Below are 26,426 nucleotides of genomic sequence, written 5' to 3'. Positions count from 1 at the left end.
GAGGGCTCACATCAGAACAGTAACGCTAAACAGCCACTGACAAGAAGTCTACCAAAAAGCAGATCTCTCACCTGAAACTGTAGTATGAGACATTAGACTAATCTGTTGTAGAAAAGCTAGCAACTAATATATATTCAGTTGGCAAACTTATATTTAGTGCAGTTGCCTAGGATGGAAGGCTGGTACGTTTGCCAGCCAACTGTGAACTATAGAAAATAATCTAGTCTTAAGACCTAAATTTCAATCAGAGCACTGCAACTGCTGACCCAGTCTGTTCAAACTTGCATCTATATGAGATAAAGAAAACAGGAAAGTGGGGGTTCTGATTCTAGGCATCCTCAGCCTTTTCGACTGTCACTCTTTAGTCTCCTTATTCATCCATTTCATGCACAGCAGTCATTTTTTTTTCTGCTGGACAAGCAATGGTACCCCCCCCCCCCCACAGTACTTCCTTAATAGGGACACCTCCAGTGGCATCTTAGACAACAGCCCCTTACATCTTTGTAGTTTTCTTTTTTTCTTCATTGCTTTATCATCTTCCTTTCCAATAATTCTGTTATAACCTAAAAATTCTTGCTAAAAGAAGTACTAACAGTCCAAATAGACAAAAAGGTAACAGAAGCATTAAGTTAAAATAAAGTTAAAAACAAAAACAAAGTACTTTTCTTCTGATAACAACCTTACAGTTATGAGACATTATGGGGTGGGTTCTTATACTAGAGTCTACTATCAAGTGTAGGTTGGAGTAGGTCTCCTGTAATCTAGAGATTAACAGCAAATCCATGTTGTTACACCCCAAGCGGGATTATTATTGTTCTGTCTGGATTGTTTTGTTTACTTAGAATCAGTGCACTCTGGCACATACCTGGGACTGAATTTCCAAGTCCCACTCTAGTCACTGGGTAACCTCTGAGGCCACTGCTCACTCTGAATTTTAATGTTCTAATATAGTCTACTCTCTCTTTAAAAAACTGGCAGCACATCATCACTTTTGCACCACGTTTCAGTTTTTCGTGTCTGCAAAAGTTAGTAGGCCAGCAAAGCACAAAGAGGTATTTCAAACTGAAAAACTTTTTAATGAAGAGGTAAACCAAATAATAAAAAGATCAGTTCATTTTGTGTAAGACTATAGATGACAGACTACTTGACACACTCTACAAATAGAATCTATTCATGTCAAATTTATTAAGATGCTTTATTCATATAATCTCCATGTGGTGAATTCAGTTACGCACAACTGCTAGTTTTGTTTTTATGACACAGAATATTTCTAAGATTTGACTGAATGGTAATGGCTTTGACTTAATTTACTGTCATGACATCTGTTCAAGATCTGCCTACAAATCCTAGATCCTAGTCAGGAGACTAACAAAGGAATCTCTTACCCAACCTTCCAGCATGGCCCACACCTGGACTCAGATTAGTATGCCAAGTTCATGACTGAGAGGACAAAAAGTGAAAGAGAATTCTATAGTGACTTTAATTTTTCTACTCTAGGCCACTTTTTCCCATTACCTTGTAGGAAGGCCTGGGGCATGGTATTAACTTTTAGATTAGGATGGTAACAAGTCTGCCAAAGGTATGAGACAATATAAGACCAATCTGTTGTCTTTGTGTGGTTGTGTTGGTCATTAGTTCTGTTTGGTAACATTAGGACAATATATTTTAATATCAAGTACTTAACACAGTAAACAAGTCTACGCCAACGTCAAATGCGTAACCAGCAATACAGTGATGCTCCCAGATGTACAGAAGCAGCTTAATGTACAGTACTATCACCACAATCAACACTCTATCTGACTAGGCCATCCAACTTCAGGCAATTGCTGTGGAAGTATTTTGGTAAAGTGCCCATGCTGAGAGCAGGTATATATTAAAAAATAATAATAAGAAAGCAGCCTGTTTTCTTCAGAAAAGAAAGTGGTGATGTGAATAACTCATCACATTCTTAGAATACTACACTACACTCACGCACCCTGGCGAGTGATACCCTGGACACACAACTGACTTCACATTAAGGAACAAAACCTTGCAAGTTTCAGAATGTTCTGACTTTTGGCCAGAAGACGAAACGTCCCATATATACATATGTACAAGCCCCTAATTCTTTTAAGTCCTCTAGTTTTACAGATGGCTTTCTGACTGGTCTTAAAGTTTAATAAGGAAAAAGTGTGCAGTGCACTTGTATTTGTGTTAAGAAACACTATATATGGAGAGAGGGAAAAAGCTTATGATTATTACTAAACTATTTAGATTATATAGTGACCTTTGGGAATTTATGAGAACCAGTTTAACTGTCTCTCACCTTATAAGCAACATTATTATTTATTTTTTAAGTTACCCAGGAAATGTATTTTAACCATTTACAAAAACAATTTTAACATGCACAGTACAAAATCATGATCTTTACCTGTACACTCTTCCCCAAGACAGGTATACATTAAAAATATTGCTCAAAAGACATAAAAATATATATTATCTCTTTCCTTTACCATTTAGGCATATAAATATTTTACTAAAGAAGATGCATCATTCAATAAACAAATGCAAAAACATCTTTATATAAAGTGTGGTTCTCTGCTATTTAGCAGTATAAAATATATAAAATGATTACAATAGACTTAGCTAGTAAAAAGCTAACTTTAGGAGGTTTTTAAACAAATACAGCAGTGAACAGTCCTTTATACAAAAGTCCATTATGAAAAAGTCAATTCTGTAACAATTTACATAAACGTCAGGGTCAACAAATGCATCATGAATGCAGAGAAGGAAGTATTTATTGCTTCATCACCACATTCTTCAGTCTTGGTTGGACGAGATGTCAAACTTACTGTTCACTTTTCGGTTCATCTTGTTTCCCATTAAGCTCTTGATCAACTCTGTTTAATGCAGAAGAAAGATAGCAGGACATTAACAAAGGCACTATTTTTTAAAATAATGATAATTTTCAGCATAGGATATTCTTCTGTTAAGAACAATGCTTTGCAAAGAAGCAGACGCAGTAAAAAGGTTACTAGACATTTTCCCAAACAGGAAAAATGATTTTTAAAGGCAAAAGCAAACCAGCAAGAAATGTGATTATTACTTCTTTAAAATATCTCACACACAAGTGCACATAAACTTTTATTAAAAGTTCCAACTACAACAAGCATTATGAAAATATTAAATGGTAGCAGAAACATCAATTCCCTCAAGATGATTTTGCTAACTAGAACACTAAAAAGCTACTAATTGATCAACATTTAAAAATTCAGTGATACAAATTTTATCTTTTGACTCCATAACTATCCTCCAGTATTTATTGATCCTAGGCTATGACTGCTTTTCACTACTTTGGGTGGTAAGAAGCCCTAAGAATTCAATTACTAGAGACATATAGGTTAAAAACTCAATGTCCAGGCAAGTGAACTGTGTGACTATCACACAGAGTCAACCCTTCAAAGATAATGTATTCAGGGCCAGGTGGTGGCACACCTGGTTGAGCACACATGTTACAATGCACAAGGACCCAGGTTTGTGTCCCCAGTCCCCACCTGCAGGGGGAAAGCTTCACGAGTGGTGAAGCAGTGTTGCAGGTGTCTCTCTGTCTCTCTTCCTCTCTATCCCTGCCCCTTCCCTCTTGATTTCTGGCTGACTCTATCCAATAAACAAAGATAATTAAAAATATTTAAAAATATTATAATGGTAGCCTGTAACACGAGCGCAGCCACGTTTACAACAATCTGATAGTGTATGAAGGCAATTTTCAGATCTGTTTCCGTTATTGGGATCAGCTCCACCATCATGATGATGATAAATTGAAAAGTTGTGAATCAGTAAGATTAAAAACACCAAAAAGTATTTTCACACTGGGATAGAACACACTGGGAGGTGGCACAGTGGACAAAATGTTGCACTTTCAAGTGTGAGGTCCCAAGTTCAATCCTCGCCATGTGTCAGTGATGCTCTAGTTCTGATTTTCTCATAAATATTTAAAATGAGTCAGCCTGCTAAGACAGGCAATGTATATCTGATCTCTTAGCAGCTGAACAATCTTCATAAACCAATACTTTATTATTATTTACCAGAGCACTGCTCAGCTCTGGCTTATGGTGGTGCCAGGAACTGAACCTGTAACCTTTGAGAGCCTCAGCCCTAAAGGTCTGGTACATTAAGGACTGTGCTATCTCTCTGGCCCAGGTTTTATTAGTTTTTTTAAGGCTAGATATTTTGTATACAAATTTAAAAGTGCCTGTAAGAACGTATGATTCTACCGAAGGTTAAGCACAAACAGGCCTTTTCCCCGCTTAGTGCCAGAGCTTCAGAGCTGCACAATCCCATGGCTCCCAGCGGATTCCCTCTCATTATCAACACAGGAAGAGTGGGAAAAGCCACTGGGAACAGTGGAACTGTGCAGACACCAAACCCGTAGAAATGGTTGGGGCGGGGGTTCAGTTTCACCCCCAACAAGCGCCACACACACACACACACACACACACACACACACACACACACACACACACACACACCCTAAACTATTATCTGTAAAGCTTTATTTACTGATGGATGGGACAGGGATGGGAGAGAAGCAGAACATCACACTGGCACATGTGCCGCTGGTGATGGGATGTGCGGTCTCCAGCGTGACAGAACAGTGCTCATCTGCTGCACAAACTCCTAAGTCCTTAACCTGAACTGGTAACTGAAAGAATCTAAGACTCCTTTCACAAGGGGTACCACACAGCAGCTTTCATCAGTAAAGGGATTTCATTTGAAATCTATGAAGCGACTGACTTTAGAATATTCTATCATTATAGACTATTTTTCATCCCAGCTGCTTGACTGGCAAATGTACACCACTGCCTAGCAAGGAATGAGACAGATCTAAAATCACTGTCCACATCTTTATGTTACAATGTTTACTAAACTGCAAATTGTCATAAAGAAATGTAAAGTTATGATTCCATCGTGTGGTCAATGAATCCTTATCTACAACAAGATGTATTCAAAATTACAAATGTTGCAGTTTCTTACAGTTCATTCCACAGAATGAGTGCTAATTATGTGATACTCATTCACCTTAATTCTTAAGAAAGTTTCTACTAAACTGTTTTGCTTACTTAATTGCCAAGGTTAAAATCTCACAAGTTAGACCCAAGCATACAGTTACCAAAAATGAATATATAAAATGGTCACTTGTCTTTCATTCTCTATGCAGATAATATAGTTTGCTATGCTCAAAGCAAGAATATTCAAAATTAAAATTTAAGATGGAAAGCAGGGTGTTCAACTATTAAATAGTATGCTGACCTTTTAAGTATTGTCATTACATGTGGAATTTGACTGTTAGCAGGCCATGTAAGCGCATGAGAAAGTCAATGTTGGTTAGCCAAAGAATATCTGCATTGCAAATATAATCATAGACCCCCAAGGGAATAAAATCATTCATTGGAAAAGAAAAATAAACATTTAAAAGAAAAGTTAAAAATTTAAATGATAAAACAAATAAAAGTATTAATTAACCACAACTGGTTTTCAAATATTTTAAAATTTCTCTGGGTTTTACCATGAGCAGTTATGCCATAAAGGAGGAAGGGGCTGTGGTGTGGCCTTTAATTCCTAAATGGCATAAAAATATGGTGTTGAGACAAGGTCAATCCAAGCCATGTTTAGCACCAGAACTTTGGATTCACCCTGTATTTGGGTTCTGGGGGTCTATTTATACTTACAAATGCCATCATCTTTGTCTACAAGCTAACCAACCAGGAAGGAAGAGTTAGTCTGTGCAATGCATATGGACTAGTCTAAATGCAACCCGGTCAAGGTGTGCATATACCTTTTTTGTTTCTTTTTTAACTTTTCTTCTTCATACCTTGGTGGGGAAGAGTTATTTCAGTAAATATACATGTTATAAAGAAGCACAAAAGACAGGAAAGGGCACTAAAAATAAACTCCCAAGTTTGTAGGCAAAACCAAAAATAGTTAATATAAGTCAAAACTGATGTGATGAATCTGGCTTTGACATACTAAACGCACAGATTACTTTCTATACTAGAGTACTACAATACCCAAGTGATTTATGTGAACAGTCTACTAAGTCTTTGAAAAGTATTAAGTTTTGGCTGCTATAAATAACATTTTGTATTTATTTATTCTTTTGTTGCCCTCGCTGTTTTTTTATTGTTGTAGTTATTATTAGTTACTATTGTTATTGATGTCACTGTTGTTGGAAAGGACAGAGAGAAATGGAGAGAGGAGGGAAGACAGAGAGGGCGAGAGAAAGAAAGACACCTGCAGACCTGCTTCACCGCCTGTGAAGTGACTCCCTGAAGGTGGGGAGCGGGGGCTAGAACCGGGATCCTTACACCAGTCCTTGCACTTTGCACCATGTGTGGTTAACCCACTGTGCTACTGCCTGACTCCCTGTATTTATTTTTTACCAGAGGACTACTCAGCTCTGGCTTATGGTGGTGTGGGAGACTGGACCTGAGACTTTGGAGCCTCAGGCATGAGAGTCTCTGCAGACCCATTATGCTATCTAACCCTGGCCCTATAAATAACATTCTATACTCCAGTAACATCATTTGATGTACTGATTTAAGTTTACTCACTGAGAAGAAACATGTTCAAGTTTGGAGTATCTTCTTTAATGCTGAATAGTCAGGAAATGATCTCTTACTGGTTAATCAGTCTCTAAAAACATAAATGAATCCTCCTACCTATTCAACTAATCCTCCTACCTATTCAACTTAATAGAAGGTGTTACAAAAATGACTTTTTGCCGCCCCTCCCCCCCCATTGCCACTGGGGTTATGTTCTTGCTGGGGCTTGGTGCTTATAGGACAAACCCATTGTTTCCTGCCCCGCCAGTTTTTCCTTTTCTTTATTTGATTAGACCAAAAGAAACTGAGAAGGAGTGTGTGGGTGAGGGGAGGGTGTAGAAGAGAGACACCTGCAGAACTGGCTTCACAATGTAAAGCTTCCCCCTTGCAGATGGGGAGTCGGGGCTCGAACCCAGCTCCTTGCACATGGCAGAATGTGCACTTAGCCATGTAGGCCACTGCCCAGTCCAGCCATTGTTCATTTTCCTGTTCTCTTTAGTATTATTACTTGCAGATGTGAAGCCTTAGTCATCAAGTGATCTCACTGCTCCTGGGCTGACTTTAGTTGAGAGACACAGAGACACAGAGACGCACACAGTACTCTATAGAGTTTCTCCTGATGCCATGGTGCTCCCATGCAAGGCTTAGGATTTGAACCTGGGCCCAGTGCACAAGCATCTTACCCAGTGAGCTACTTCTCTAGCCCTTCCCCATTCTCCTTTGTTATGAAACTAGGGATAGATACAATCTATTTATAGTATACTTGAAAATACATATAATTGTTGCATTGAAGAATATTTACCTTTTACACATCAAAACATAAAGATCCAGTACAGTTAAAGAAGTAAAACAAAACATACTGTTTTATGCATTCTGGTATGCCAACGTATTCCATGGGTACAAGTTCTGCTAGTTCTGCCAAATTAAAGACGTATCTAATTTTTTGGCTGAATTTTGAGCTATGGAAGAAAATAAAGATAAGTACCTCAGTATATCTGACCAACAAAGCTGGCAAGAAATTAATACAAAGATTTTGTGCTTTTGTTGTTGAAGTCAATGCCTCTCCGAACATTACCTAATGAATGGTCTTGTAACAGCCAGGAGAGTTCTGATAAACCAGGAGGGATGTACAATGATGAGAGATTTTAGGTTTTTTCGTAACCTGGAGTTAAAAAAAAAAAAAGTTAAGCAAACTACTATAAAGCTTTATTTATTCTATTTAAAAATTTTACCTTTATTTATTGGATAGAGACAGCCAGAAATTGAGAGGGAAAGAGGTGAAAGAGAGAGACACAGACACCAGCAATACTGCTTCACCACTCAAAAAGCTTTCTTCCCACAGGTGGGGACTGGGGGCTTGAACCTGGGTCCTTGTGCATTGTAATAAGTGTGCTCAACCAGGTGCGCCACCACCTGGCCCCCTGTAAAGCTTTACAAGTTCTAATGCTAGAAGAAAAGTTAAGACATCAAATGTGAGCAAGTTTACACAGAAATTAATTTATTTTAATTTGCCAGAGTGCTGCTCAGCTTCGGTCTATGGTGGTGTGGGGGGAGTGAACCTGGGACCTCACAGGCATTAGTGTATCTACATAATCATTATGCTATCTGCTCTGCCCTACACGAAAAGTTTAGTTCTATCTCCTTCCTCAGTCCATTCAAGAGTTTTCATCCTCTCAAGTCCCAGCAGTAACTTTGCCAGCTATGAAATAAACTTTACTTCTTTTTAAAGACTTTTTGAAATATTTATTCTTTGTTGCCCTTGTTGTTTTATTATTGTAGTTATTATTGATGTTGCTGTTGCTGGATAGGACAGAGAGAAAAGGAGAGAGGAGGGGAAGACAGAGAGGGGGAGAGAAAGAGACACCTGCAGACCCGCTTCACCGCTTGTGAAGCAAACCCCCTGTAGATGAGGAGCCGGGGGCTCGAACCAGGATCCTTACGCCAGTCCTTGCGCTTCGTGCCACCTGCGCTACCGCCTGACTCCCTAGACTTTACTTCTTTTGGTGACATGAAAGTCCACAATATAGACAGTTGCTAAGTGTCTCATAGCACATAGGTACTGGCCATCACAATTATTCTAAGCAGGGACAGAGGCCAATTGCAAATAAAAAATAAACTCTTCATTTTTCAATACCGAGGAGACTGGCACTACCATTTTCTATCTCGAGCAAGGCAAGGTGCTGCCAGGAGGATGAGAATGGAGAGATTCCCACAGGAGCAAACAATGTGAAACAGACCAGACATGTATACTTTGGAGTTTAAAGTCCCAGGTTCAATCCCCCACACTACCAGAACCAAACAGTGCTCTGGTAAAAAACAAAAACCAGACCTGTAACATGACCAAATAAAAACTGCTAATATATTATGCATAAACAAAGTGGTCATTATGGACTTTTTTTTTTTAAATTACAACTAGCCAAAAATATCATTTAGGAAATAGCTTATTACTGAAACTGATTGATTAAACTAGCTCAAGCTAGTTATGGTCAAAACCAACTAACTGAAGGACTGAAGTTAACCTCCATTAGTCCGACTAACTCATTCACTCCCAGGATGACAGAGTTCTAGAGTTCAATCCAAAGATCACAGCTAAACAAGTTAAAACTAGAAATTAGGTACAATTCTGATTGTAATAAAATATATGAAATGTACTAAGGTCTTCACTCTTTCCCAAAATGAAAATTACAGGTAAGTGTTTGAAGTGTTGTACATATACGGAGAAATAAACAAAAAGTATTTTATGCTACAGGAGTTATTTTTTATAAAAGCTATCAAAACTGATTTCTCCATAATGTATCAAGATGTTCTTATTCAGCCTACTCCCCCCCCCCCCCTTTTTCCTTCCCTTTCTCCAAACTAGCTTACCTTCTATCGATTTGCTGATAGCATTTCCTGAGCCATCCCAGACTGGGCATTTTTCTTCGAGTTGTCGCACCATTTAGATAAACTATCATGTAATTTTCTGCTACTAAGAGCTCCAAAGTGCCGATAACATACCTGTAAAAAACGACATTTGTGTCTTAGAAACACTGCTTTGGAGAACCAAGACAGGCTGTTCAAATTTCCTTTCCTCAAAACAAGCAAAAACAGACCTTGAAAGTGCCGTTAGTTAGAGCCGTAAAAAGAAGTGGGGGTAGTAGGAAAGGCGGGAGGTATAAAGCAATGTGGAAGTGGGTAACATATTCACCACATGCGCCTCTAACACTGGCCATGCTTGGCACTTCCACCCCCACCCCCCCAATTAAATATCTTGAAAACCACACTAACTTGTGAAATAGAATGACTATGGAAATATAACACAACTCAGTTCAGTTACATTGGGCTTAAGTGTGTGTAATATAGTCTTTTTTTTTTTTTCCCTCCAGGGTTACTGCTGGCCTCGGTGCCCGCACCATGAATCCACCGCTCCTGGAGGCCATTTTTTTCCCCTCTTGTTGCCCTTGTTGTTGTAGCCTCCTTGTGGTTATTATTATTGCCATTGTTGATGTTGTTCGTTGTTGGACAGGACAGAGAGAAATGGAGAGAGGAGGGGAAGACAGAGAGGGGGAGAGAGAAAGACAGACACCTGCAGACCTGCTTCACCGCCTGTGAAGCGACTCCCCTGCAGGTGGGGAGCCGGGGGCGGGAACCGGGATCCTTACGCCAGTCCTTACACTTTGTGCCGCGTGCGCTTAACCCGCTGCGCCACCGCCCGACCCCCGATATAGTCTTTTCTACATATTTGAAGTGTCCATGAATATAAAGTGAAAAGTGAAACAGATCACCTTCAATATCTCTTCCTGCTTAAAAAAAAAAAAACCAAACTTTGTTGAGTTGAAAAAGTTGTGCAATGCCAAAAAACAGGGATTAAAACAATAAAAACACAACTAGAGTATAATTTTTACTCAGGCAATTTACTTTCTTTAACTGTTGCTCTAGTTACTCCAAATCCTATCAACAATTTCTGTGAAAATCTACTCACTTAAAGAGATTGTCCATCAAGTATCTATAGTTAGGCTGACCACTTTCAGGCATAAAACAGACAGCAAACACAACAATGGCATTTAATCCATCCCCATAGTATCCTGAAAGAGAAACCAGAGAAAGTCACCAGCATGATTTTTCTTCTTTTTTTTTGGGAAAAAAAAACAAACAAAACCTGAAAGTCATGCACATGAACCATCACAGTGGTTTGTAACTGCAAATATTCTTGTGATTTACTTTCAGATGAGTGGAGACTAGAGATAAGCTGAGAACTACAGCTAGTAGAGTAGCAGATGGAAATGTCTCTGCACGGCCTCTGGTCCCGTCCTGCTGGAGGAGGACTGAAGTACTAATGCCATTTTGAATACAACCAATACTCGGACACTAGCTGCACAATGCTCACACAAATATTACCTAATTACAGGACAGACTAATATACTGAGCCACTGGGAAAGTGACGGCACATTTTTGTTTTCCTGTGCAAAAATGGGTCATGACTCCTGACAATCCAGCAATTCTAATTCACTGATTTTTCCTGTGGTTTGGCTTATGGCAGTGCTGAGGACTGAAGCCGCGGTGTTAGTGCCTCGGGCATAAAGGTCCTTTTGCATGACCATTATGCTATATCTCCAGCCCAAGGTATTATTGTTATTTTTTTTTTAAAGATTTATTTACTTATTAGGGATAGAGCCTGAGTATCACTTTGGCATATGCAATGTTGGGGATTTTAGGTTTACAAGCTGGGGCCAGGTGCTGGCACATGTGCTCAAGCACATGTCATACTGAGCAAGGGATTTGGCTTCAAGCTCCTAGTCCCCACCTTCAACGAGGACGCGCAAAGCGCAAGGACCGGCATAAGGATCCTGGTTTGAGCCCTGACTCCCCACCTGCAGGGGAGTCGCTTGACAGGCGGTGAAGCAGGTCTGCAGGTGTCTATCTTTCTCTCCCCCTCCCTGTCTTGCCCTCTTCTCTCCATTTCTCTCTGTCCTATCCAACAACATCAGTAATAACTACAACAATAAAACAACAAGGACAAAAGGGAATAAATAAATAAAATATTTAAAAAAATAAAAGGAAAGAAAGAAGGAAAAAAACTAAGTCCAAGTCTTTATTCATTGTATTATCTTTGGGCCCATAATTTGTAAAATTGTGAGGACAATTTTATATGCAAAGTAGGTGCTCTGTAAACTTGTGGCATAAGTGAAGGGATTTGTTCAGTGTTTTTAAGTAACTTAAGAGTCACAATTTAAAATGTGAAGTTCAAAAGTATACTACTTAACAACTATTGGGTCAAAGAGGAAATAAAAGGAAAAAACCAAAATGTTTTGAGAGTTCAATGAAAATGAAGACGTCAAAAATGAAAGACATCAAAAATGAAAAGACATCAATGAAAATGAAGCTATCAAAATATTTGGGATATAGCTAAGGCAGTACTGAGAGGGAAGTTCATAGTCATACAAGCACACATTAGGAAACAAGAAAAGGCACAAATAAACAACGTGATTGCACACCTTAAAGACCTAAAAGATGTGGTCTGGGAGGTGGCGCAATGATAAACGTTTGGACTCTCAAGGATGAGATTCCCGAGTTCGATCCCCGGCAGCACATGTGCCAGAGTGGTGTCTGGATCCTTCTCTCTCCTCCTATCTTTCTCATAAATAAAATAAAATAAAATAAAATCTTAAAAAAAAAAAAAGACCTAGAAGAAGATGAAAGGAGCCCTACAACAACCAGAAGGTCAGAAATAACTAAAGTTAGGGCAGAAATAAAAAACACTAAAAATAGGAAAAACAAACAAAAGATGTTGCTTCTTTGAAAGAGTGAACAAGATCGGCAAACCTTTAGCCAGACGCACAGAACAAAAAAGGGAGAAGACCCAAACAAATCGGATCATAAATGAAAGAGAGGTATCACAATAGACACTGCAGAAATCCAGCATATCATGCAAGATTTATCTTTTTTTTTCAATTTTGTTTATTCCCTTTTGTTGTCCCCTTTTTTAATTGCTGTAGTCGTTGGAGAGGACAGAGAGAAATGGAGAAATGGCTTCACAAGCGTTGAAGCCACTCCCCTGCAGGTGGGGAGCCAGGGGCTCGAACTGGGATCCTTCAGGCGGTCCTTGTGCTTTGCGCCACCTGCGCTTAACCTGCTGCACTACTGCCCAACTCCCATTGTGCAAGATTCCTATGAACAACTATATGCCACCAGCTAGAGAACCTGGAAGAAATGGATGATTTCCTAGATACCTAGGAACTCCAAAATTAAGTAAAGAGGAACTAGATAACATGAACAGGCCTATCACAGCTAATGAAACTGAAAGTCATCAAAAACCTTCCCAAAAATAAAAGTCCTGGACCAGATGGTTTTACAAATGAATTCTACAGAGAAGAACTAATACCTCTACTTTTAAAAGTCTTCCAAGAAAGGACTTAGTGGGGGTTGTATTGTTATATGGAAAACTGAGAAATGTTATGCATGTATAAACTATTGTATTTATTGTTGAATGTAAAACATTAATTCCCCAATAAAGAAAAAAAAAACAAAAAAAGGCTTCCAGAAGATTGAAGACACTGGAATACTCCCTTCCAGCTTCTATGAAGTCAACATCACTCTGATACCAAAAGCAGACAGGGTCACAACCAAAAAAGAGAACTACAGACCGGTATCTCTGATGAACATAGATGCACGTGATCCACCACATCAATAAAAGCAAAACCAAAAGCCCTATGGTCATGTATCAGTAGATGCAGAGACAGCCTTTAACAAAATCCAACATCCCTTTATGACCAAAACACTACAGAAAATGGGAAAAGATGGAAAATTCCTGAAGATAGTGGAGTCTATATATAGCAAACCTACAGCCAACATCATACTCAATGGTGAAAAACTGGAAGCGTTTCCCCTCAGATCAGGTACTAGACAGGGCTGCCCACTATCACCATTACTATTCAACATAGTGTTGGAAGTTCTTGCCATAGCAATCAGGCAGGAGCAAGGAATTCAAGGGATACAGATTAGAAGAGAAGAAATCAAACTCTCCCTATTTGCAGATGACATGATAGTATCCATAGAAAAACCTAAGGAGCAATTACAGAAGCCAGACCTTCCACCTTCTACAACCCACAATGACCCTGGGTCCATGCTCCCAGAGGGATAGAGAGTGGGAAAGCTATCAGGGGAGGGGGTGGGATATGGAGATTGGGTGGTGGAAATTGTGTGGAGTTGTACCCCTCCTACCCTATGGTTTTGTTAATTAATCCTTCCCTAAATAAAAAAGAAAAAACAAAAAAAGAAAAACCTAAGGAATCCAGCAAGCTTTTGGAAATCATCAGGCAATACATACAGTAAGGTGTCAGGCTACAAAATTAACATTCAGGGAGTCGGGCGGTAGCGCAGTGGGTTAAGCGCACGTGGCGCAAAGCCCAAGGACCAGCATAAGGATCCTGGTTCGAGACCCTGGCTCCCCACCTGCAGGGGAGTGGCTTCACAAGCCATGAAGCAGGTCTGTAAGTGCCTAGCTTTCTCTCCCTCCTCTGTCTTCCCCTCCTCTCTCCATTTCTCTCAGTCCTATTCAACAACAGTAATAATAACCACAACAACGATAAAACAAAGGCAACAAAATGGAAAAAAAAAATTAACATTCAAAAGTCAGTGGCATTCCTCTATGCAAACACTAAGTTAGAAGTTGAAATACAGAAATCAATTCCTTTTACTACAGCAACAAAAACAAAATATCTAGGGATAAAGCTAACCAAAGAAGTGAAAAATCTGTATACTGAAAATCAGAGTCACTACTCAAGGAAATTGAAACAGACACAAAGAAGTGGAAAGATATTCCATGTTCATGGGTTGGAAGAATTAACATCATCAAAATGAATATACTACCCAGAGCCATCTACAAATTCAATGCTATCTCCATTAAGATCCCAACCACTGTTTTTTAGGAGAACAGAACAAATGCTACAAATGTTTATCTGGAACCAGAAAAGACCTAGGACTAACAAAACAATCTCGAGAAGAAAACAGAACCGGAGGGACCACACTCCCAGATCTCAAACTGTATTATAGGGCCATTGTCATCAAAACTGCTTGGTACTGGGAACATGAATAGACACACTGACCAGTGGAATAGAACCGAGAGCCCAGAAGTGAGCCCCCACACCTATAGACATCTAATCTTTGACAAAGGTGCCCAGACTATTCAATGGGGAAAGCAGAGTCTCTTCAACAAATGGTGTTGGAAAAAATGGTCTACAGGTATCTCTCTCCCTCTCCCGCACCCCTTTAAACTTCTCTTTGTCCTATCAAATAAAAAACAGAATGGTGTGTGTGTGTGGGGGGGTGGCTGGCTGCCAGAAGCGCTGGATTCGTAGTACAGGCACCAATCCCAAATAATAACCCTAGTGGCAATAAAAATAATAATAGTAACAAAAACTTACTGTATGCGTGGTATTTGACAATTTTAGAATATGGTTTTAAAAAATGTACTTGGTGCATGATAAAATATCTACCATACATTCAAAATTACATAATGTCCATGGAAGAATTTAGATTTCTAAGGAGGCATTAAAACACTCTGGACGACCTTTGAAGAGTCTCACCTCCATGGCTAATGACTCTCTTATAGGGCTCGATGGCCTTCATGTCAACCCTGTGGTCCTGCTCCCCAATGCGGAACATGCGCCAGCGTCGTCCTTCTTCCTCCTCCGAGGCTGTGCACTCAGTCATCGAACCTTTCCTTATAACTTCAGTAGTTTTGGGCTTTGGCAGATCATCTGTCAAGATAAAAGACTTTTTGAAATAAACGGCTACCTGCAGAAAAAAAGATCGAATTACATGTTAACCACTTTACTATCTGATTAGACTGTTCAGAGAATTTTTCTTTATACCTTTTGTGAAGTTTTAAATTCTTCCTAAAATGGAAGAAAAGACTTTTTCTTGCTATAAGGCCATTATGTGTCTTTGGAAATCAGTTGTTTTATGCATTTTTTTTTTGGTACTGCCTAATTCTGAAGGTACCTAGTTATCACAGTGCGATGTGTATCCAAGTTTGGAGAAGGTAATTCATACAGCCATCAAGATCTCGGCCCACTGGGCCTACAAGGCGCTCCAGACTCTACTCATCACAACACTGTCCTTGACAGTCACCAGAGAGCTAGGTGACTTAAAGCCGACCGTTTTGTGGTTGAGCTAATGGATTCTTCCCTAAACACTGTAACACTAGATAGAAAGTGGTTAACTAATCAGTGATTGTTTCTCATTTGATCAGTTCGATAACAAGAAATTTGCTTGTGGTATACTGAAGGGCACATGCAAAAAAAAAGTCTTTTTAAAATAAGCATTAGCCAATGCACAAACACCAGCGATCAGGCATGATTTACAGTTCAAGGCTGCATGTTAGCTGATTTTGTAGTGAAGTAATGATTTCCAAAATTGTAGCATCAGAGTCCTTACCAAAAGATGGGGGGGAGGGAGGAGGGAACCTACTGCATTGTTAGTTGTTTGTTTCCAAGACAAAGCTGTTAACGGAAAATATCCTTCCAGGAAATGACTACAGCAGCATTAAAGAAAGAAGAGACAAAACACACAGGCAGAGAACTATTTCAGTATCTTTATAAAATGTTGCTTACTACTGGACTTTATTGAACCAGTAAAATGGAAAAAAAAAAGCATTGTCAAGGACCTTGTTCTTTACAGCAGAAATTAAGTACCACATACTGCTTTGGAGTAAGAACTGTTAATGAAATATAGGCATAAATTAGCACAGCTCTTTCAAGATAAAAAGACAGCAGTTATCTAATTTAAGGGGGCAGACCAAAAAAGACATGCCAAAAAAGACATTCCTCTGAATTCCTAGTAGCAAATTGTTTGAGGGCTAAGAATATAGATTAACTAACTGACGCCCATTAACTGGTGTTGGCTGTTTACAAAGCACAACACTATCAGGAGAACCTGCTAAAGAAACTCACCCTAAAAAACACTCCTTTCAGAACCACTTCGCAGCAAAGCCCTCACAACATCTAGCACATCCCCTAGGATAGATCTATTCTAAGCTTTTGCCCTCAGTTGATCAGCTGAATAAAATCAAACATTACTTTGGCAGTAATCATTAGGGAAAAAAAACAAAAAACAACTTTACAGCATTGGCAATTAAGAGAAAGATAAAAACCACCTGTGTAATCCACCGTGAACAATTCTGAAAGTCACAGGAATATTCAGGGCTAGCAGAATTCCCTCTTAGTTAACAAATGTAAGAAGTTGTCATAGAGTAAGAGTTATTTAAATAAATCCTCTAGTTATTTTGGCTGGCTTTGTGGTCAAGTAAGTTCTTGCAAGTATCCTGTTTCCTAGTGAGAATGCCAGTGTAAAAACATGGAAGGTTAATAAAGGTCAGATAAAAACAATGATTCAGTTACCTTCCCATTCAAATTCATTACTGTTCTCTGATGGTGTGTCCAAGTCATCTAAGTCAATCTCCCCACTTTCATCCAACTCATCTGACAACACAGAGATATCACTGGGGTCCAGGGTCAGGCTAATGTCAGGAGCCATCAGTTTCTTTCTTACTTTATTTCCATTAACTTCTAGTGTGGCTGGAACAGAGGAATAAAGTGAAAAGAAACGTAAGAATGCTTAGAAGATGATCCAGGCCGGGTGGTGGCGCACCTGGCTGAATGCACATGTTACAAGGTGCAAGGACCCGGGCTCAGTCCCCACCTGCAGGGGGAAAGTTTCAGGAGTGGTGAAGCAGGGTGGTAGGTGTCCCTCTGTTTCTCTCTATAACCCTTTTCTCTACTTCTGGACAGCTCTACCCAATAAATAAATAAATAAAGATTAAAAAAAAAATACTTGGATGATCACATTGAACGGGAGAAAAAACTTTAACTTTAACCAATCCTTGTTTGAGAAAAACAACACAAACATAAGCCCCAAACAGTAATTCATGAACTTCAGGCGCTGGCCACTTTTGTGGAATCTATCCTGGGGTCCTTGCGCACGGGAAAGTGTGTGCCACCACCCTGGCCCCAGGATGTCTATTTAAATAATAGACCTTAGAATCAGTCATCTTTACACAGTAAAACCATCTCCTCTCACACCTCTTTCTCAGAACTGAATTTTCTATTCAAAAATAGAACTAAGGATCTATTTTTGGACAGTTAGATTCTCAAAGCTTCCAGAAAATGTTTTTCTTAACATTCACTTTATTCTTTAACACAGAACAAAAATTTGAGTATGTTTTATGAATATACACACACACACACACACATATATATTTGTGTGTGCATATGTATGCACACACACACATTTATGGCACTGTTCAAATCTATTGTTCTTTGGAACTAAGAGTGTCAGGATCTTACCAGGTTGGTTCTCAGGTCCAGTTACAGGTAATATGTCTGCTTCAATACTATCATCTTCTGGTAAAGGTCTAGAAAACACAGGGACACTTTTTTTTAATCCCCAAAAAAAATTTTTTTAAGAGAGAAACTCATAGATTTGTAAAAAAAAAAAAAAAAGTTTGCAGAAACAATTATGTAGACAATGGAATAAAGCAATGTTTCTTTCTTTCTCCCCTCCCCCCTTTCTTTTCTGAGACAGACAAGCACAGAAAAAGTCAGAGGCCACAGCACTAAAGCTTTCTTTGATGTGGTGAACGTTGGGCTCAAACCAGGGTCATAGCAACACAGTACACCATGCAAGTGATAACACTTAAGCTCTAATAATACAAATGGTTCAGAGAGACAGCAAACTGGACTTGCATGCAAGAAGTTCCAGGCTTGATTGCCTGGCACCACCAAATGCTACAGCTCAGTGATACCCTAATTAAAAAGACATTTCTGGGGGCCGGGTAGTGGTGCAGTGGGTTAAATGCATATGGCGCCAAGTGTAAGGATTGGCATAAGGATCCTGGTTGGAGCCACTGGCTCACCACCCGCAGAGGGGTTGCTTCACAGGTAGTGAAGCAGGTCTGCAGGTGTCTATCTTTCTCTCCTCTTGTCTTGCCCTCCTCTCTTGATTTCTCTCTGTCCTATCCAACAGCAACAATAATAACAACTATAACAAGAACAAAATGGAAAAAATGGCCACCAGGAGCAATGGATTAGTAGTGCAGGCACCGAGCCCCAGCAATAACCCTGGAGGCAAAAAAAAAAAAAAAAGGATTTTTCTGTCAATTCCAGCAGTAATTTACATGAGAATGAGAGGCAGAGGGACAGAGAACCAGAGAATCACTCTAGCATATGCTATGGTCTCTTTCACTCTTTCTTCTCTCTATGCTTCTTATCTCCATCTCTGAAAAATGTCATCCCGGAGCAGCGGACCCTGGTGAAATCACTCCTCACATTGGAAAATCTTCATCTTGCCACTCTTCTTTAAGTTCCACGCCTTCCATCCTCAGCTTGGACTCAATGTCAACTGCCAACTCTTGATAATCTAGAGAGCCAATGTCCTGTGGAGAGGAAAGAATTCACAAAAACATTATTTTCCACTTTATTTTTTATCTGCTTAAAATGTATTTTAATCTGCTCACTTGTTACCAGGGTTATTGCTGGGTCTTAAGCCGAGACAATTCTACCACTCCTGGAAGACTACCCCTCTTTTTTTCTCAGAGGAGGTAGGGAGAGAGAGACACACACACACACACACACACACAGAGACAGAGGAAGAGAGCTCCACAGCACTGCTTTCCTGCTCGTGAAGCTTCTCCTTTTGTAGTGCTTCACGAGGTGGCCATGTGCTTGGCAGCATGAGCACCTTGCTGGGTGAGCCATCTCCGCCCCACGTTACAGTCATCTTACGCCTAGTTCATACCTCCACTCCATCAACCACTGAACTTCATGTAGCTTAGTGATCTGGTTCATAAAAACAGAGTATAGGAAACTAAGTACTGTGTGTAGTAAGGGTACTTGTTACTCCAGAATTATATTTATGTGAGACAGACATCTTTGTCATCTTTTTTTTTGCCTCCAAGGTTATTGCTGGGGCTCAGTGCCTGCACCATGAATCCACTACTCCTGGAGGCCATTTCCCCCTTTTGTTGGCCTTGTTGTTGTAGCCTCGCTGTGATTACTGTTGTTGATGCCGCTTGTTGTTGGATAGGACTGAGAGAAATGGAGAGGAGGGGAAGACAGAGAGGGGGAGAGAAAGACAGACACCTACAGACCTGCTTCACTGCCTGTGGAGAGACTCCCCTGCGGGTGGGGAGCCGGAGCTTGAACCGGGATCCCGGTCCTTGCACTTTGCGCTACATGCGGTTAACCTTCTGTACTACCTTATCACTAAAGGTTCAAAGTTGTAATTCACAGTACTTCTTAATTTGTGTTAGGTCTCCAGTATTCTAAAGTGAGATTATGTATTATCCTTAAGTCCAAAATCAGCAAACTGTTGGATGATTGTACCTTACTCTTTTTACTGAGTGCTGTAGAAGTATCAGATGTTCCGCATATCTTTTTCAAAGGTCTCCCACACTCAGAAAAATGTTTCAAAATAAAGCTGAGTTGTTACCTCTATTATTTCCAACACCTAGCACAGTGCCTGCCCTGACAGACCTGTAAATATCAACTGAATGAATATTTAATTGTATGGTGTGACACCAGATAGCAATTCTCTTAAAATTTTGATCAATCTTTCGTGCTGTTCTTACTTTATGTAAAAAAATCGTTACTGGGCCGGGTGGTGGCGCGGCGCACCTGGTTGAGCGCACATGTTACAGTGCACAAGGACCCAGGTTCAAGCTCCTGCCCCCACCTGCACGAGGAGAGCCTCATGAGTGGTGAAGCAGAGCTGCAGGTGTCTCTGTCTCTCTCCCTCTCTATCCCCCCTCCTCTCAATTTCTGTCTTTATCTAATAAATAAAGAATTAAAAAAAAATCGTTATTTTGGAGGGCCGGCTGAGTGCATGTTACAATGTGCCAAGGACCTGGTTCGAGCCCCCAGTCCCCACACCTGCAGTGGGAAAGCTTTGTGAGCAATGAAGCAGTGTTGCAGGTGTCTGTCTCTCTTCCTCCCCTTTCCCCACTCGATTTCTGGCAGTCTCTATCCAACTAATAAATAAAGATAATTTTTAAAAAATTTAAAAATTGTTATTTTGGTCACTACTGGGGCTTTACTATTCCGTGTGGAGTTTTTCTAGGTGGAAAAGACAGAGCCAGAGAGGCAGAGGGAGAGACAGCACAGCACTGAGTCTTACCTCAGCATGGTGGAGGTCAGCCTTGAACCTGGGGCTCAGACATAGCCATGCATGTGCTATTCCAGGTAAGCTGTCCTGGCAGTCTTTTTTCTTTTTTTTCCTCCTCCAGGGTTATTGCTGGGCTCGATGCCTGCACCATGAATCCACCGCTCCTGGAGGCCATTTTTTCCCCCTTTTGTTGCCCTTGTTGTAGCTTCGTTGTGGTTATTATTATTGCCCTTGTTGACGCAATTCGTTGTTGGATAGGACAGAGAGAAATGGAGAGAGGAGGGGAAGACAGAGAAGGGGAGAGAAAGATAGACACCTGCAGACCTGCTTCACCGCCTGTGAAGCAACTCCCCTGCAGGTGGGGAGCCGGGGGCTCGAACCGGGATCCTTACGCCGGTCCCTGCGCTTTGCGCCACAGGCGCTTAACCCACTGCGCCACCACCCGACCCCCTGCAGTCTTATTTTTTAAAGACTTACTTATTTTGGGCTGTGATTCCTACTAGTACTAGGCGATATTAATTTCAACTAGAGGGAGAGAGGCAGAGGAGGAGAGACACCACAGCACCCACCTACGGTTCATGGTGCTCCACTGTGGTGCCAGGGTTCAAACCCAGATCCTCTCGAATGGCATGCGCTCTACCAGGTGAACTACTTCCAGCTTCCAGATTTACTTAAGAGAAAGAAACAGTGCTTCCTGCTACACCCCCACTCCCCAAATTACTATAAACCATGTCGTCTTTCAGCTGCTTTACCACCTGACCAAGTCTATCGCTCAAAGAGACAAAGACCCACAGTGCCGAAGCTTCCCTCAGTGTGGAGAGGGTCAGGCTTGAACCTGGGTGGTACCCACGGCAATGCCAAGGACACCATCTTTCCCACCCTAAAGATTAATGAGAAAGAGAGAGAGGATGTTAACATATCATAGCACAAAGCTAATAGCTTGGGAACGATGTACAAAGCTAGTAAAACAAAGTCAGGGGCTAGCAAAATAGTTCACATGGGTTGTGCACCTGCTTTGTCATGTATACGACCCAGGTTTGAGTCAGGCCTCCACATACTGGAAGAAGCTGCAGGGTGGGGTGTGGGGAGGGCCTCTTCCTCTCAGTCTATCTGAAAAAGTTGGCTCAGGGGGCAGGGGTAGATAGCATAATGGTTACACAAATAGACTGTCATGCCTCAGGCTTCGAAGTCCCAGGTTCTATCTCCTGCAACACCATAAACCAGAGCTGAGCAGTGTGCTGGTAAAAAAAAAAAAGTTGGCTCAGGAGTGAAGACACACTGCCAATAAACAGAACCTAGGAAAGGGAAATAAAGACAAGCGCATGGGCAGGGGTAGATAGCATAATGGTTCTGCAAAGAGACTGTCACAGCCGAGGCTCCAATGTCCCAGGTTCAGTCCCTAGCACCACCATAAGCCAGAGCTGAGCAGTGCTCTGATTTAAAAAAAAAAAAAAAAAAGTAATAATAAACCTTATGACTACTTCACCAAGAATTTTAAAGTCTCTTGTGCCTAGGGCTCTAAAGTCCCAGGTTCAATCCTCCACACCACCATAAGCCAGAGCTGAGCAGTACGCTGGTTTAAAAAAAAAAAAAAAAAAGAGGAAAAGAAAAAGAATAAAGAGAATTACACTAGATAATAAAAAACAGTTTCAACAACTGAAGCTTGCTCTTGGAAGTAATTTTATCGCCAGAACAGGAAGCAAACAAGAAAGCAGCAATGTAAGCACAGCCACTGTGAAGGAAATCAGGACAACACTGACTCACACTTCCCTTTTATTTCATTTTGGTTCAGAGATTTTGTTAATGCCAATGAGGAAACAGCACAGTAAGATGCTGCTTGTTAAAATAACTTAACCCAACAGAAACATTGTGGCAGAGCAACCAGTGCAGAATAGTGGTGGAATCCTTACTTATGCCAGGTGATTTTTTTTTTTGGGGGGGGGGCTGTCACAGGGATAACTTTAAAATAGTCAGTCTTCACTGAGGTTAAAAACCCAGGAGGTAGTGGTGTGTGTGTGTGTGTGTGTGTGTGTGTGTGTGTGTGTGCGCGCGCGCTGTGGAACACAGGATTTGCATGTGACGGCCCAGGCTCTGCACATGTGCACACAGCGGGGCAGCATTCTGGTCCTCTTCTCTACCAAAATTAGTAAATATATTTTTTTCCTTGTTAAGGAGATAGACTTTCTTTTCTTTAAAACACTATTTACTTATCTATTATTGAATAGAGACAGAGAGAAATTGAGAAGGGAGGGGGAGATAGAAAGGGGGATAGACAGGCATTTACAGCCCTGCTTCACTACTCTTGAAGCTTTCCCCCTGCATGTGGGAACTGGGGGCTCGTACCCGGGTTCTTGTGCACTGTAACTTGTGCACTCAACCAGGTACACCACCACCTGGTCCCAGGAGATAGACTTTCCTCTTGACAACTTCAGATTGGAGATGTGGCGGTACATTCAACCATTATGCAGAATGGGACCTCCCCATGCAGCTTCCCAAGGTAAGCACACTGAGTATCAAAGTTCTATTTAGAAATGTCTTAATTAAGACTTACAGGTCTTCATGGCAAGCCTACTACTAACACTGCTACTGGGACAGGCGCTGGTAGTCACCACCTACACTGGCATTAATCACCGCTGGCAGAATGGAATGCCCAGGCAAGCCCTTCACTACCCTGTTTTAACAAATGGATTTGGCCTTCATTATAAGTATGTTGATTTTTTTTCCCCCTATGAGGTTGGCGTTACTAGTAGCAATATAGGAAAATACTTAAGATCAGTGTTTCCACAGTCCACCAAAACATCTCTGGAGAAGTCCTCTATGCTTTGACATCACTGCTTCCTTGGCATGCTAGTTTTTTTTTTTTTAAATTTATTTATTTGAGTAGGGGAGACAGCATAATGGTTATGCAAAAAGACTCTCATAACAGAAGCTCCCAAGTCCCAGGTTCAATCCCTCACAACCATAAGCCAGAGCTGAGCAGTGCTTTGGCTTTTCTGTTTCTCTCTCTCTCTTTCAAAAATAAAGAAAATATTTTTTTTTTAAAGAATTTACTTATTTATTTATTCATGAGAAAGACAGGCGGAGAGAGAGAGAGAACCAGATATCACTCTGGTACAGTGTTGCTGGGGATTGAACTTAGGACCTCATAGTTGAGAATCCAATACTTTATCCACTGAGCCATCTCCCAGACCACATTTTTTAACCACCTGCAGGGGAGTCGCTTCACAGGCAGTGAAGCAGGTCTGCAGGTGTCTGTCTTTCTCTCCCTCCTCTGTCTTCCCCTCCTCTCTCCATTTCTCTCTGTCCTATCCAACAACGACAACAACAATAATAAAAAACAAGGGCAACAAAAAGGAAAATAAATAAAGATAAAAAAATCTACTTGTATATTAATATAGGAAGAAGGGGAAAACAGACAGGCAAGCAGTACCTAGAGCATCACTGCAACACACGTGAGGCCAGAATCCAAAGCTTTGTCCTCTGTGCCACCTCCTGAACCACCACCGTCAGTTCTGGAGAATTAAACAGGAAGGCTGGGGAAACTGAGTTCAGCCTGTTACAGCACCAACTTGTACGCCTAAGAGCCCAGAGGCCCCAGGTTCATGCCCCCGGCACCACCTTAAGCAGGAGCTGGCAGTTCTGATCCCTTTCATCTCTCCCCCCCTCCACCATCATCAATAAATTATCTCCCCTGCCATTAAACTTACTTTAACATAAAAAGAGTGTAACAATCTAAGCACACAATTTAGAGAAAAACAGTGGAGCTGACTTTTTTCAAAACGTGAAAATTAAGCAAAGAATAATCTTATCACCTGTTAAAGGCACATTTGCTGAGATGCTGACAGAATATAGACTGTGTATTGTAGAGATCACTGCCAGTCAATATTGGAGAACATACTGGAGATGTGCTGCCCTTTAAAATATAAACTCTACGGACAGAATTCCTGTCCCAAAGCGCATTTACTAAGCACCTGTATGCTTACCATGGTCGTACACTCCAAACAAGAACTCTGTGATGTGTGAAACACTGGTATTATTAAAGAAAAGAAAAGAAAAAAATCAATAGTGAGGAAAGAGAAAGGGGAAAAAAAAAAAAAATCACCATATACAGTTCACTGTTCCAGATAACCTGAAGGGGCTTGGCAAAAGCTGTGCTAAATCCAAAAGGCTCCCGGGCCTGGAGGGGAAAGAGAAATCTCAAAAGCAGAGTCATGGACCCAGGCAGATCTCTGAAGTAACCTAAACTGATCGAGTGGATCTCCAGTGGGCAACAAGGGAAAAAAAAAAAAAAAAAAAAGGAAAGAAAAAAAAAAGCCAACTGACTTGGGGGCCCTGGGCGTCAGGTGGTGGCACAAGGTCCCGGGTTCAAGCCCCTGGTCCTCACCTGCAGGGGGAAAAGCTTCTCGAGTGGTGAAGCAGGGCTGGCTGCAGGTGTCTTGTCTCTTTCCATCTCTACCTCCCCCCCCCCCCACGACCTCTCGGATGTCTCTCTCTTCTTCTCTCTCTACGCAAATAAATAAGTAAACTGACTTGTAAAACTTGTGTGCAGAACTCAAGATGCCCAAGATGGACAAGTACTAGGTAGCCGAGTCAAGATCTCTGTTGTGTTTGTTTCTTTTGGCCAGGTTCTGTCGAGGCAAAAGGGAGTGGCCCTCTGCACGCAGGAACCCCGACTTTTCCCCCCTCCCGCTTTTTGGGGGAAGAGGAAGGTCTGCGAGAAGCCAGATTACAAAGGCCGCTTCCGTGCCTCTTCCCGGAGGGGGAAGGACACACATCAGAAGCAGCCTGAGGAGTCTCTTTGTTCGGCACCGGGAGGAAGCGGGGTCGCAAAGACCCGGCCGCCGGCACCCCGGCTCCGGGTTTGATTGACAGGAGGACGGGACCCCCCCCCACCCCCGCCCCCAGCGCAGGATCCGCGCGGACCGAGCCCCGGAGAGGCGGGGGCGAGCGTGGCAGATGCAAAGCGCAGCCGAGCCAAGGGCGGGGGCCCGGGCTGGGCTGGGCGGGGACCCGGCCGGATTCCAGGGCGCCGGATCCACGGCTCCTCGGAGCTTCCCCGCCGCGACCCTGGGGCGGCTCGCGCCCCTCGGACCCCGGTCCCTCCGCCCACTCCCCCCGGGGTCAGCCCCCAGCCCGGACCGGCGCGGGTGCCCAGCCTTCCCGGGAGACACTCACCCCAGAGGAAGCCTTGGCCTCCTCGTCTTCTTCGCCCCTCCAGGCCGGCGACGTGGGGCGGACGGCCAGGTCGCAAAAGACGGCGCCGAGAGGAGCCCGCTCCCCTCGGACGGCGGCCGAGACACAGGCCCAATTCCCCGGCCACAGCGGCGGCACTTAAAACAGCGGTAGCGGCTGACCCGGAAGGAGAACGCGGCTCGGTCGGAAGCGACCGCAGCTCGACCAGCGCCAGGCAGGAGATAGGGGGCGGGGCTTCTGTCAGAAAACCCAGAATCCTCAGCTCCCTGCCGCGGCGGGGACTGAGTCTGCGCATGCGTCTAGCCACCGCCCTACTTCCTGCCGGCCAGCAGGGAGCGTCGGCGCGCCTTCATGGCGGCGCCTCTGGGGCTACTGACTCTTCCAGTGGCATTTTCCCCCCCCCCCCCCGGGATGGGTGCGCCTTCGGATCTCAAAGAGCTGTCTTTATCGTCATGTCCTTGACGTTGCCAGCCTGGAACTTGATAGTAGTTGTGTTCCTGACATGGGAGAGGG

The 26,426-nt window shown here is 42.0% G+C and overlaps 1 protein-coding gene across 4 annotated transcripts; it reads right to left on the bottom strand.

Annotated features, from left to right (window-relative positions):
* Positions 1–1,176: 1,176 nt before the first annotated feature.
* BNIP2 (BCL2 interacting protein 2) lies at positions 1,177–26,250 on the bottom strand. Of its 4 annotated transcripts, XM_060174417.1 has the most exons (12): positions 25,896–26,242; positions 21,290–21,600; positions 18,887–18,993; positions 17,906–17,973; positions 16,961–17,137; positions 15,146–15,319; positions 10,543–10,645; positions 9,447–9,578; positions 7,657–7,743; positions 7,442–7,540; positions 5,816–5,851; positions 1,177–2,879 (listed from the first exon to the last, which is right to left on the bottom strand). In XM_060174417.1, the coding sequence occupies exons 3-12, from the start codon at positions 18,934–18,936 to the stop codon at positions 2,828–2,830; spliced, it is 978 nt and encodes a 325-aa protein (XP_060030400.1). In that variant the 5' UTR covers positions 18,937–18,993; positions 21,290–21,600; positions 25,896–26,242; the 3' UTR covers positions 1,177–2,827. The 4 variants fall into 4 exon arrangements, with proteins under 4 accessions (XP_060030400.1, XP_016048334.1, XP_060030402.1 ...); XM_016192848.2 differs by lacking the exon at positions 21,290–21,600 and having other exon boundaries at positions 25,896–26,238; XM_060174419.1 differs by lacking the exons at positions 16,961–17,137; positions 21,290–21,600 and having other exon boundaries at positions 25,896–26,250.
* Between the last annotated feature and the right edge of the window lie 176 nt (positions 26,251–26,426).

The sequence above is a fragment of the Erinaceus europaeus genome, chromosome 16 (assembly GCF_950295315.1).
Source record: "Erinaceus europaeus chromosome 16, mEriEur2.1, whole genome shotgun sequence".
NCBI lineage: Eukaryota > Metazoa > Chordata > Mammalia > Eulipotyphla > Erinaceidae > Erinaceus > Erinaceus europaeus.
The sequence above is the reverse complement of the archived record's forward strand: the minus strand, read 5'-3'. Positions and strand labels throughout refer to the sequence as shown.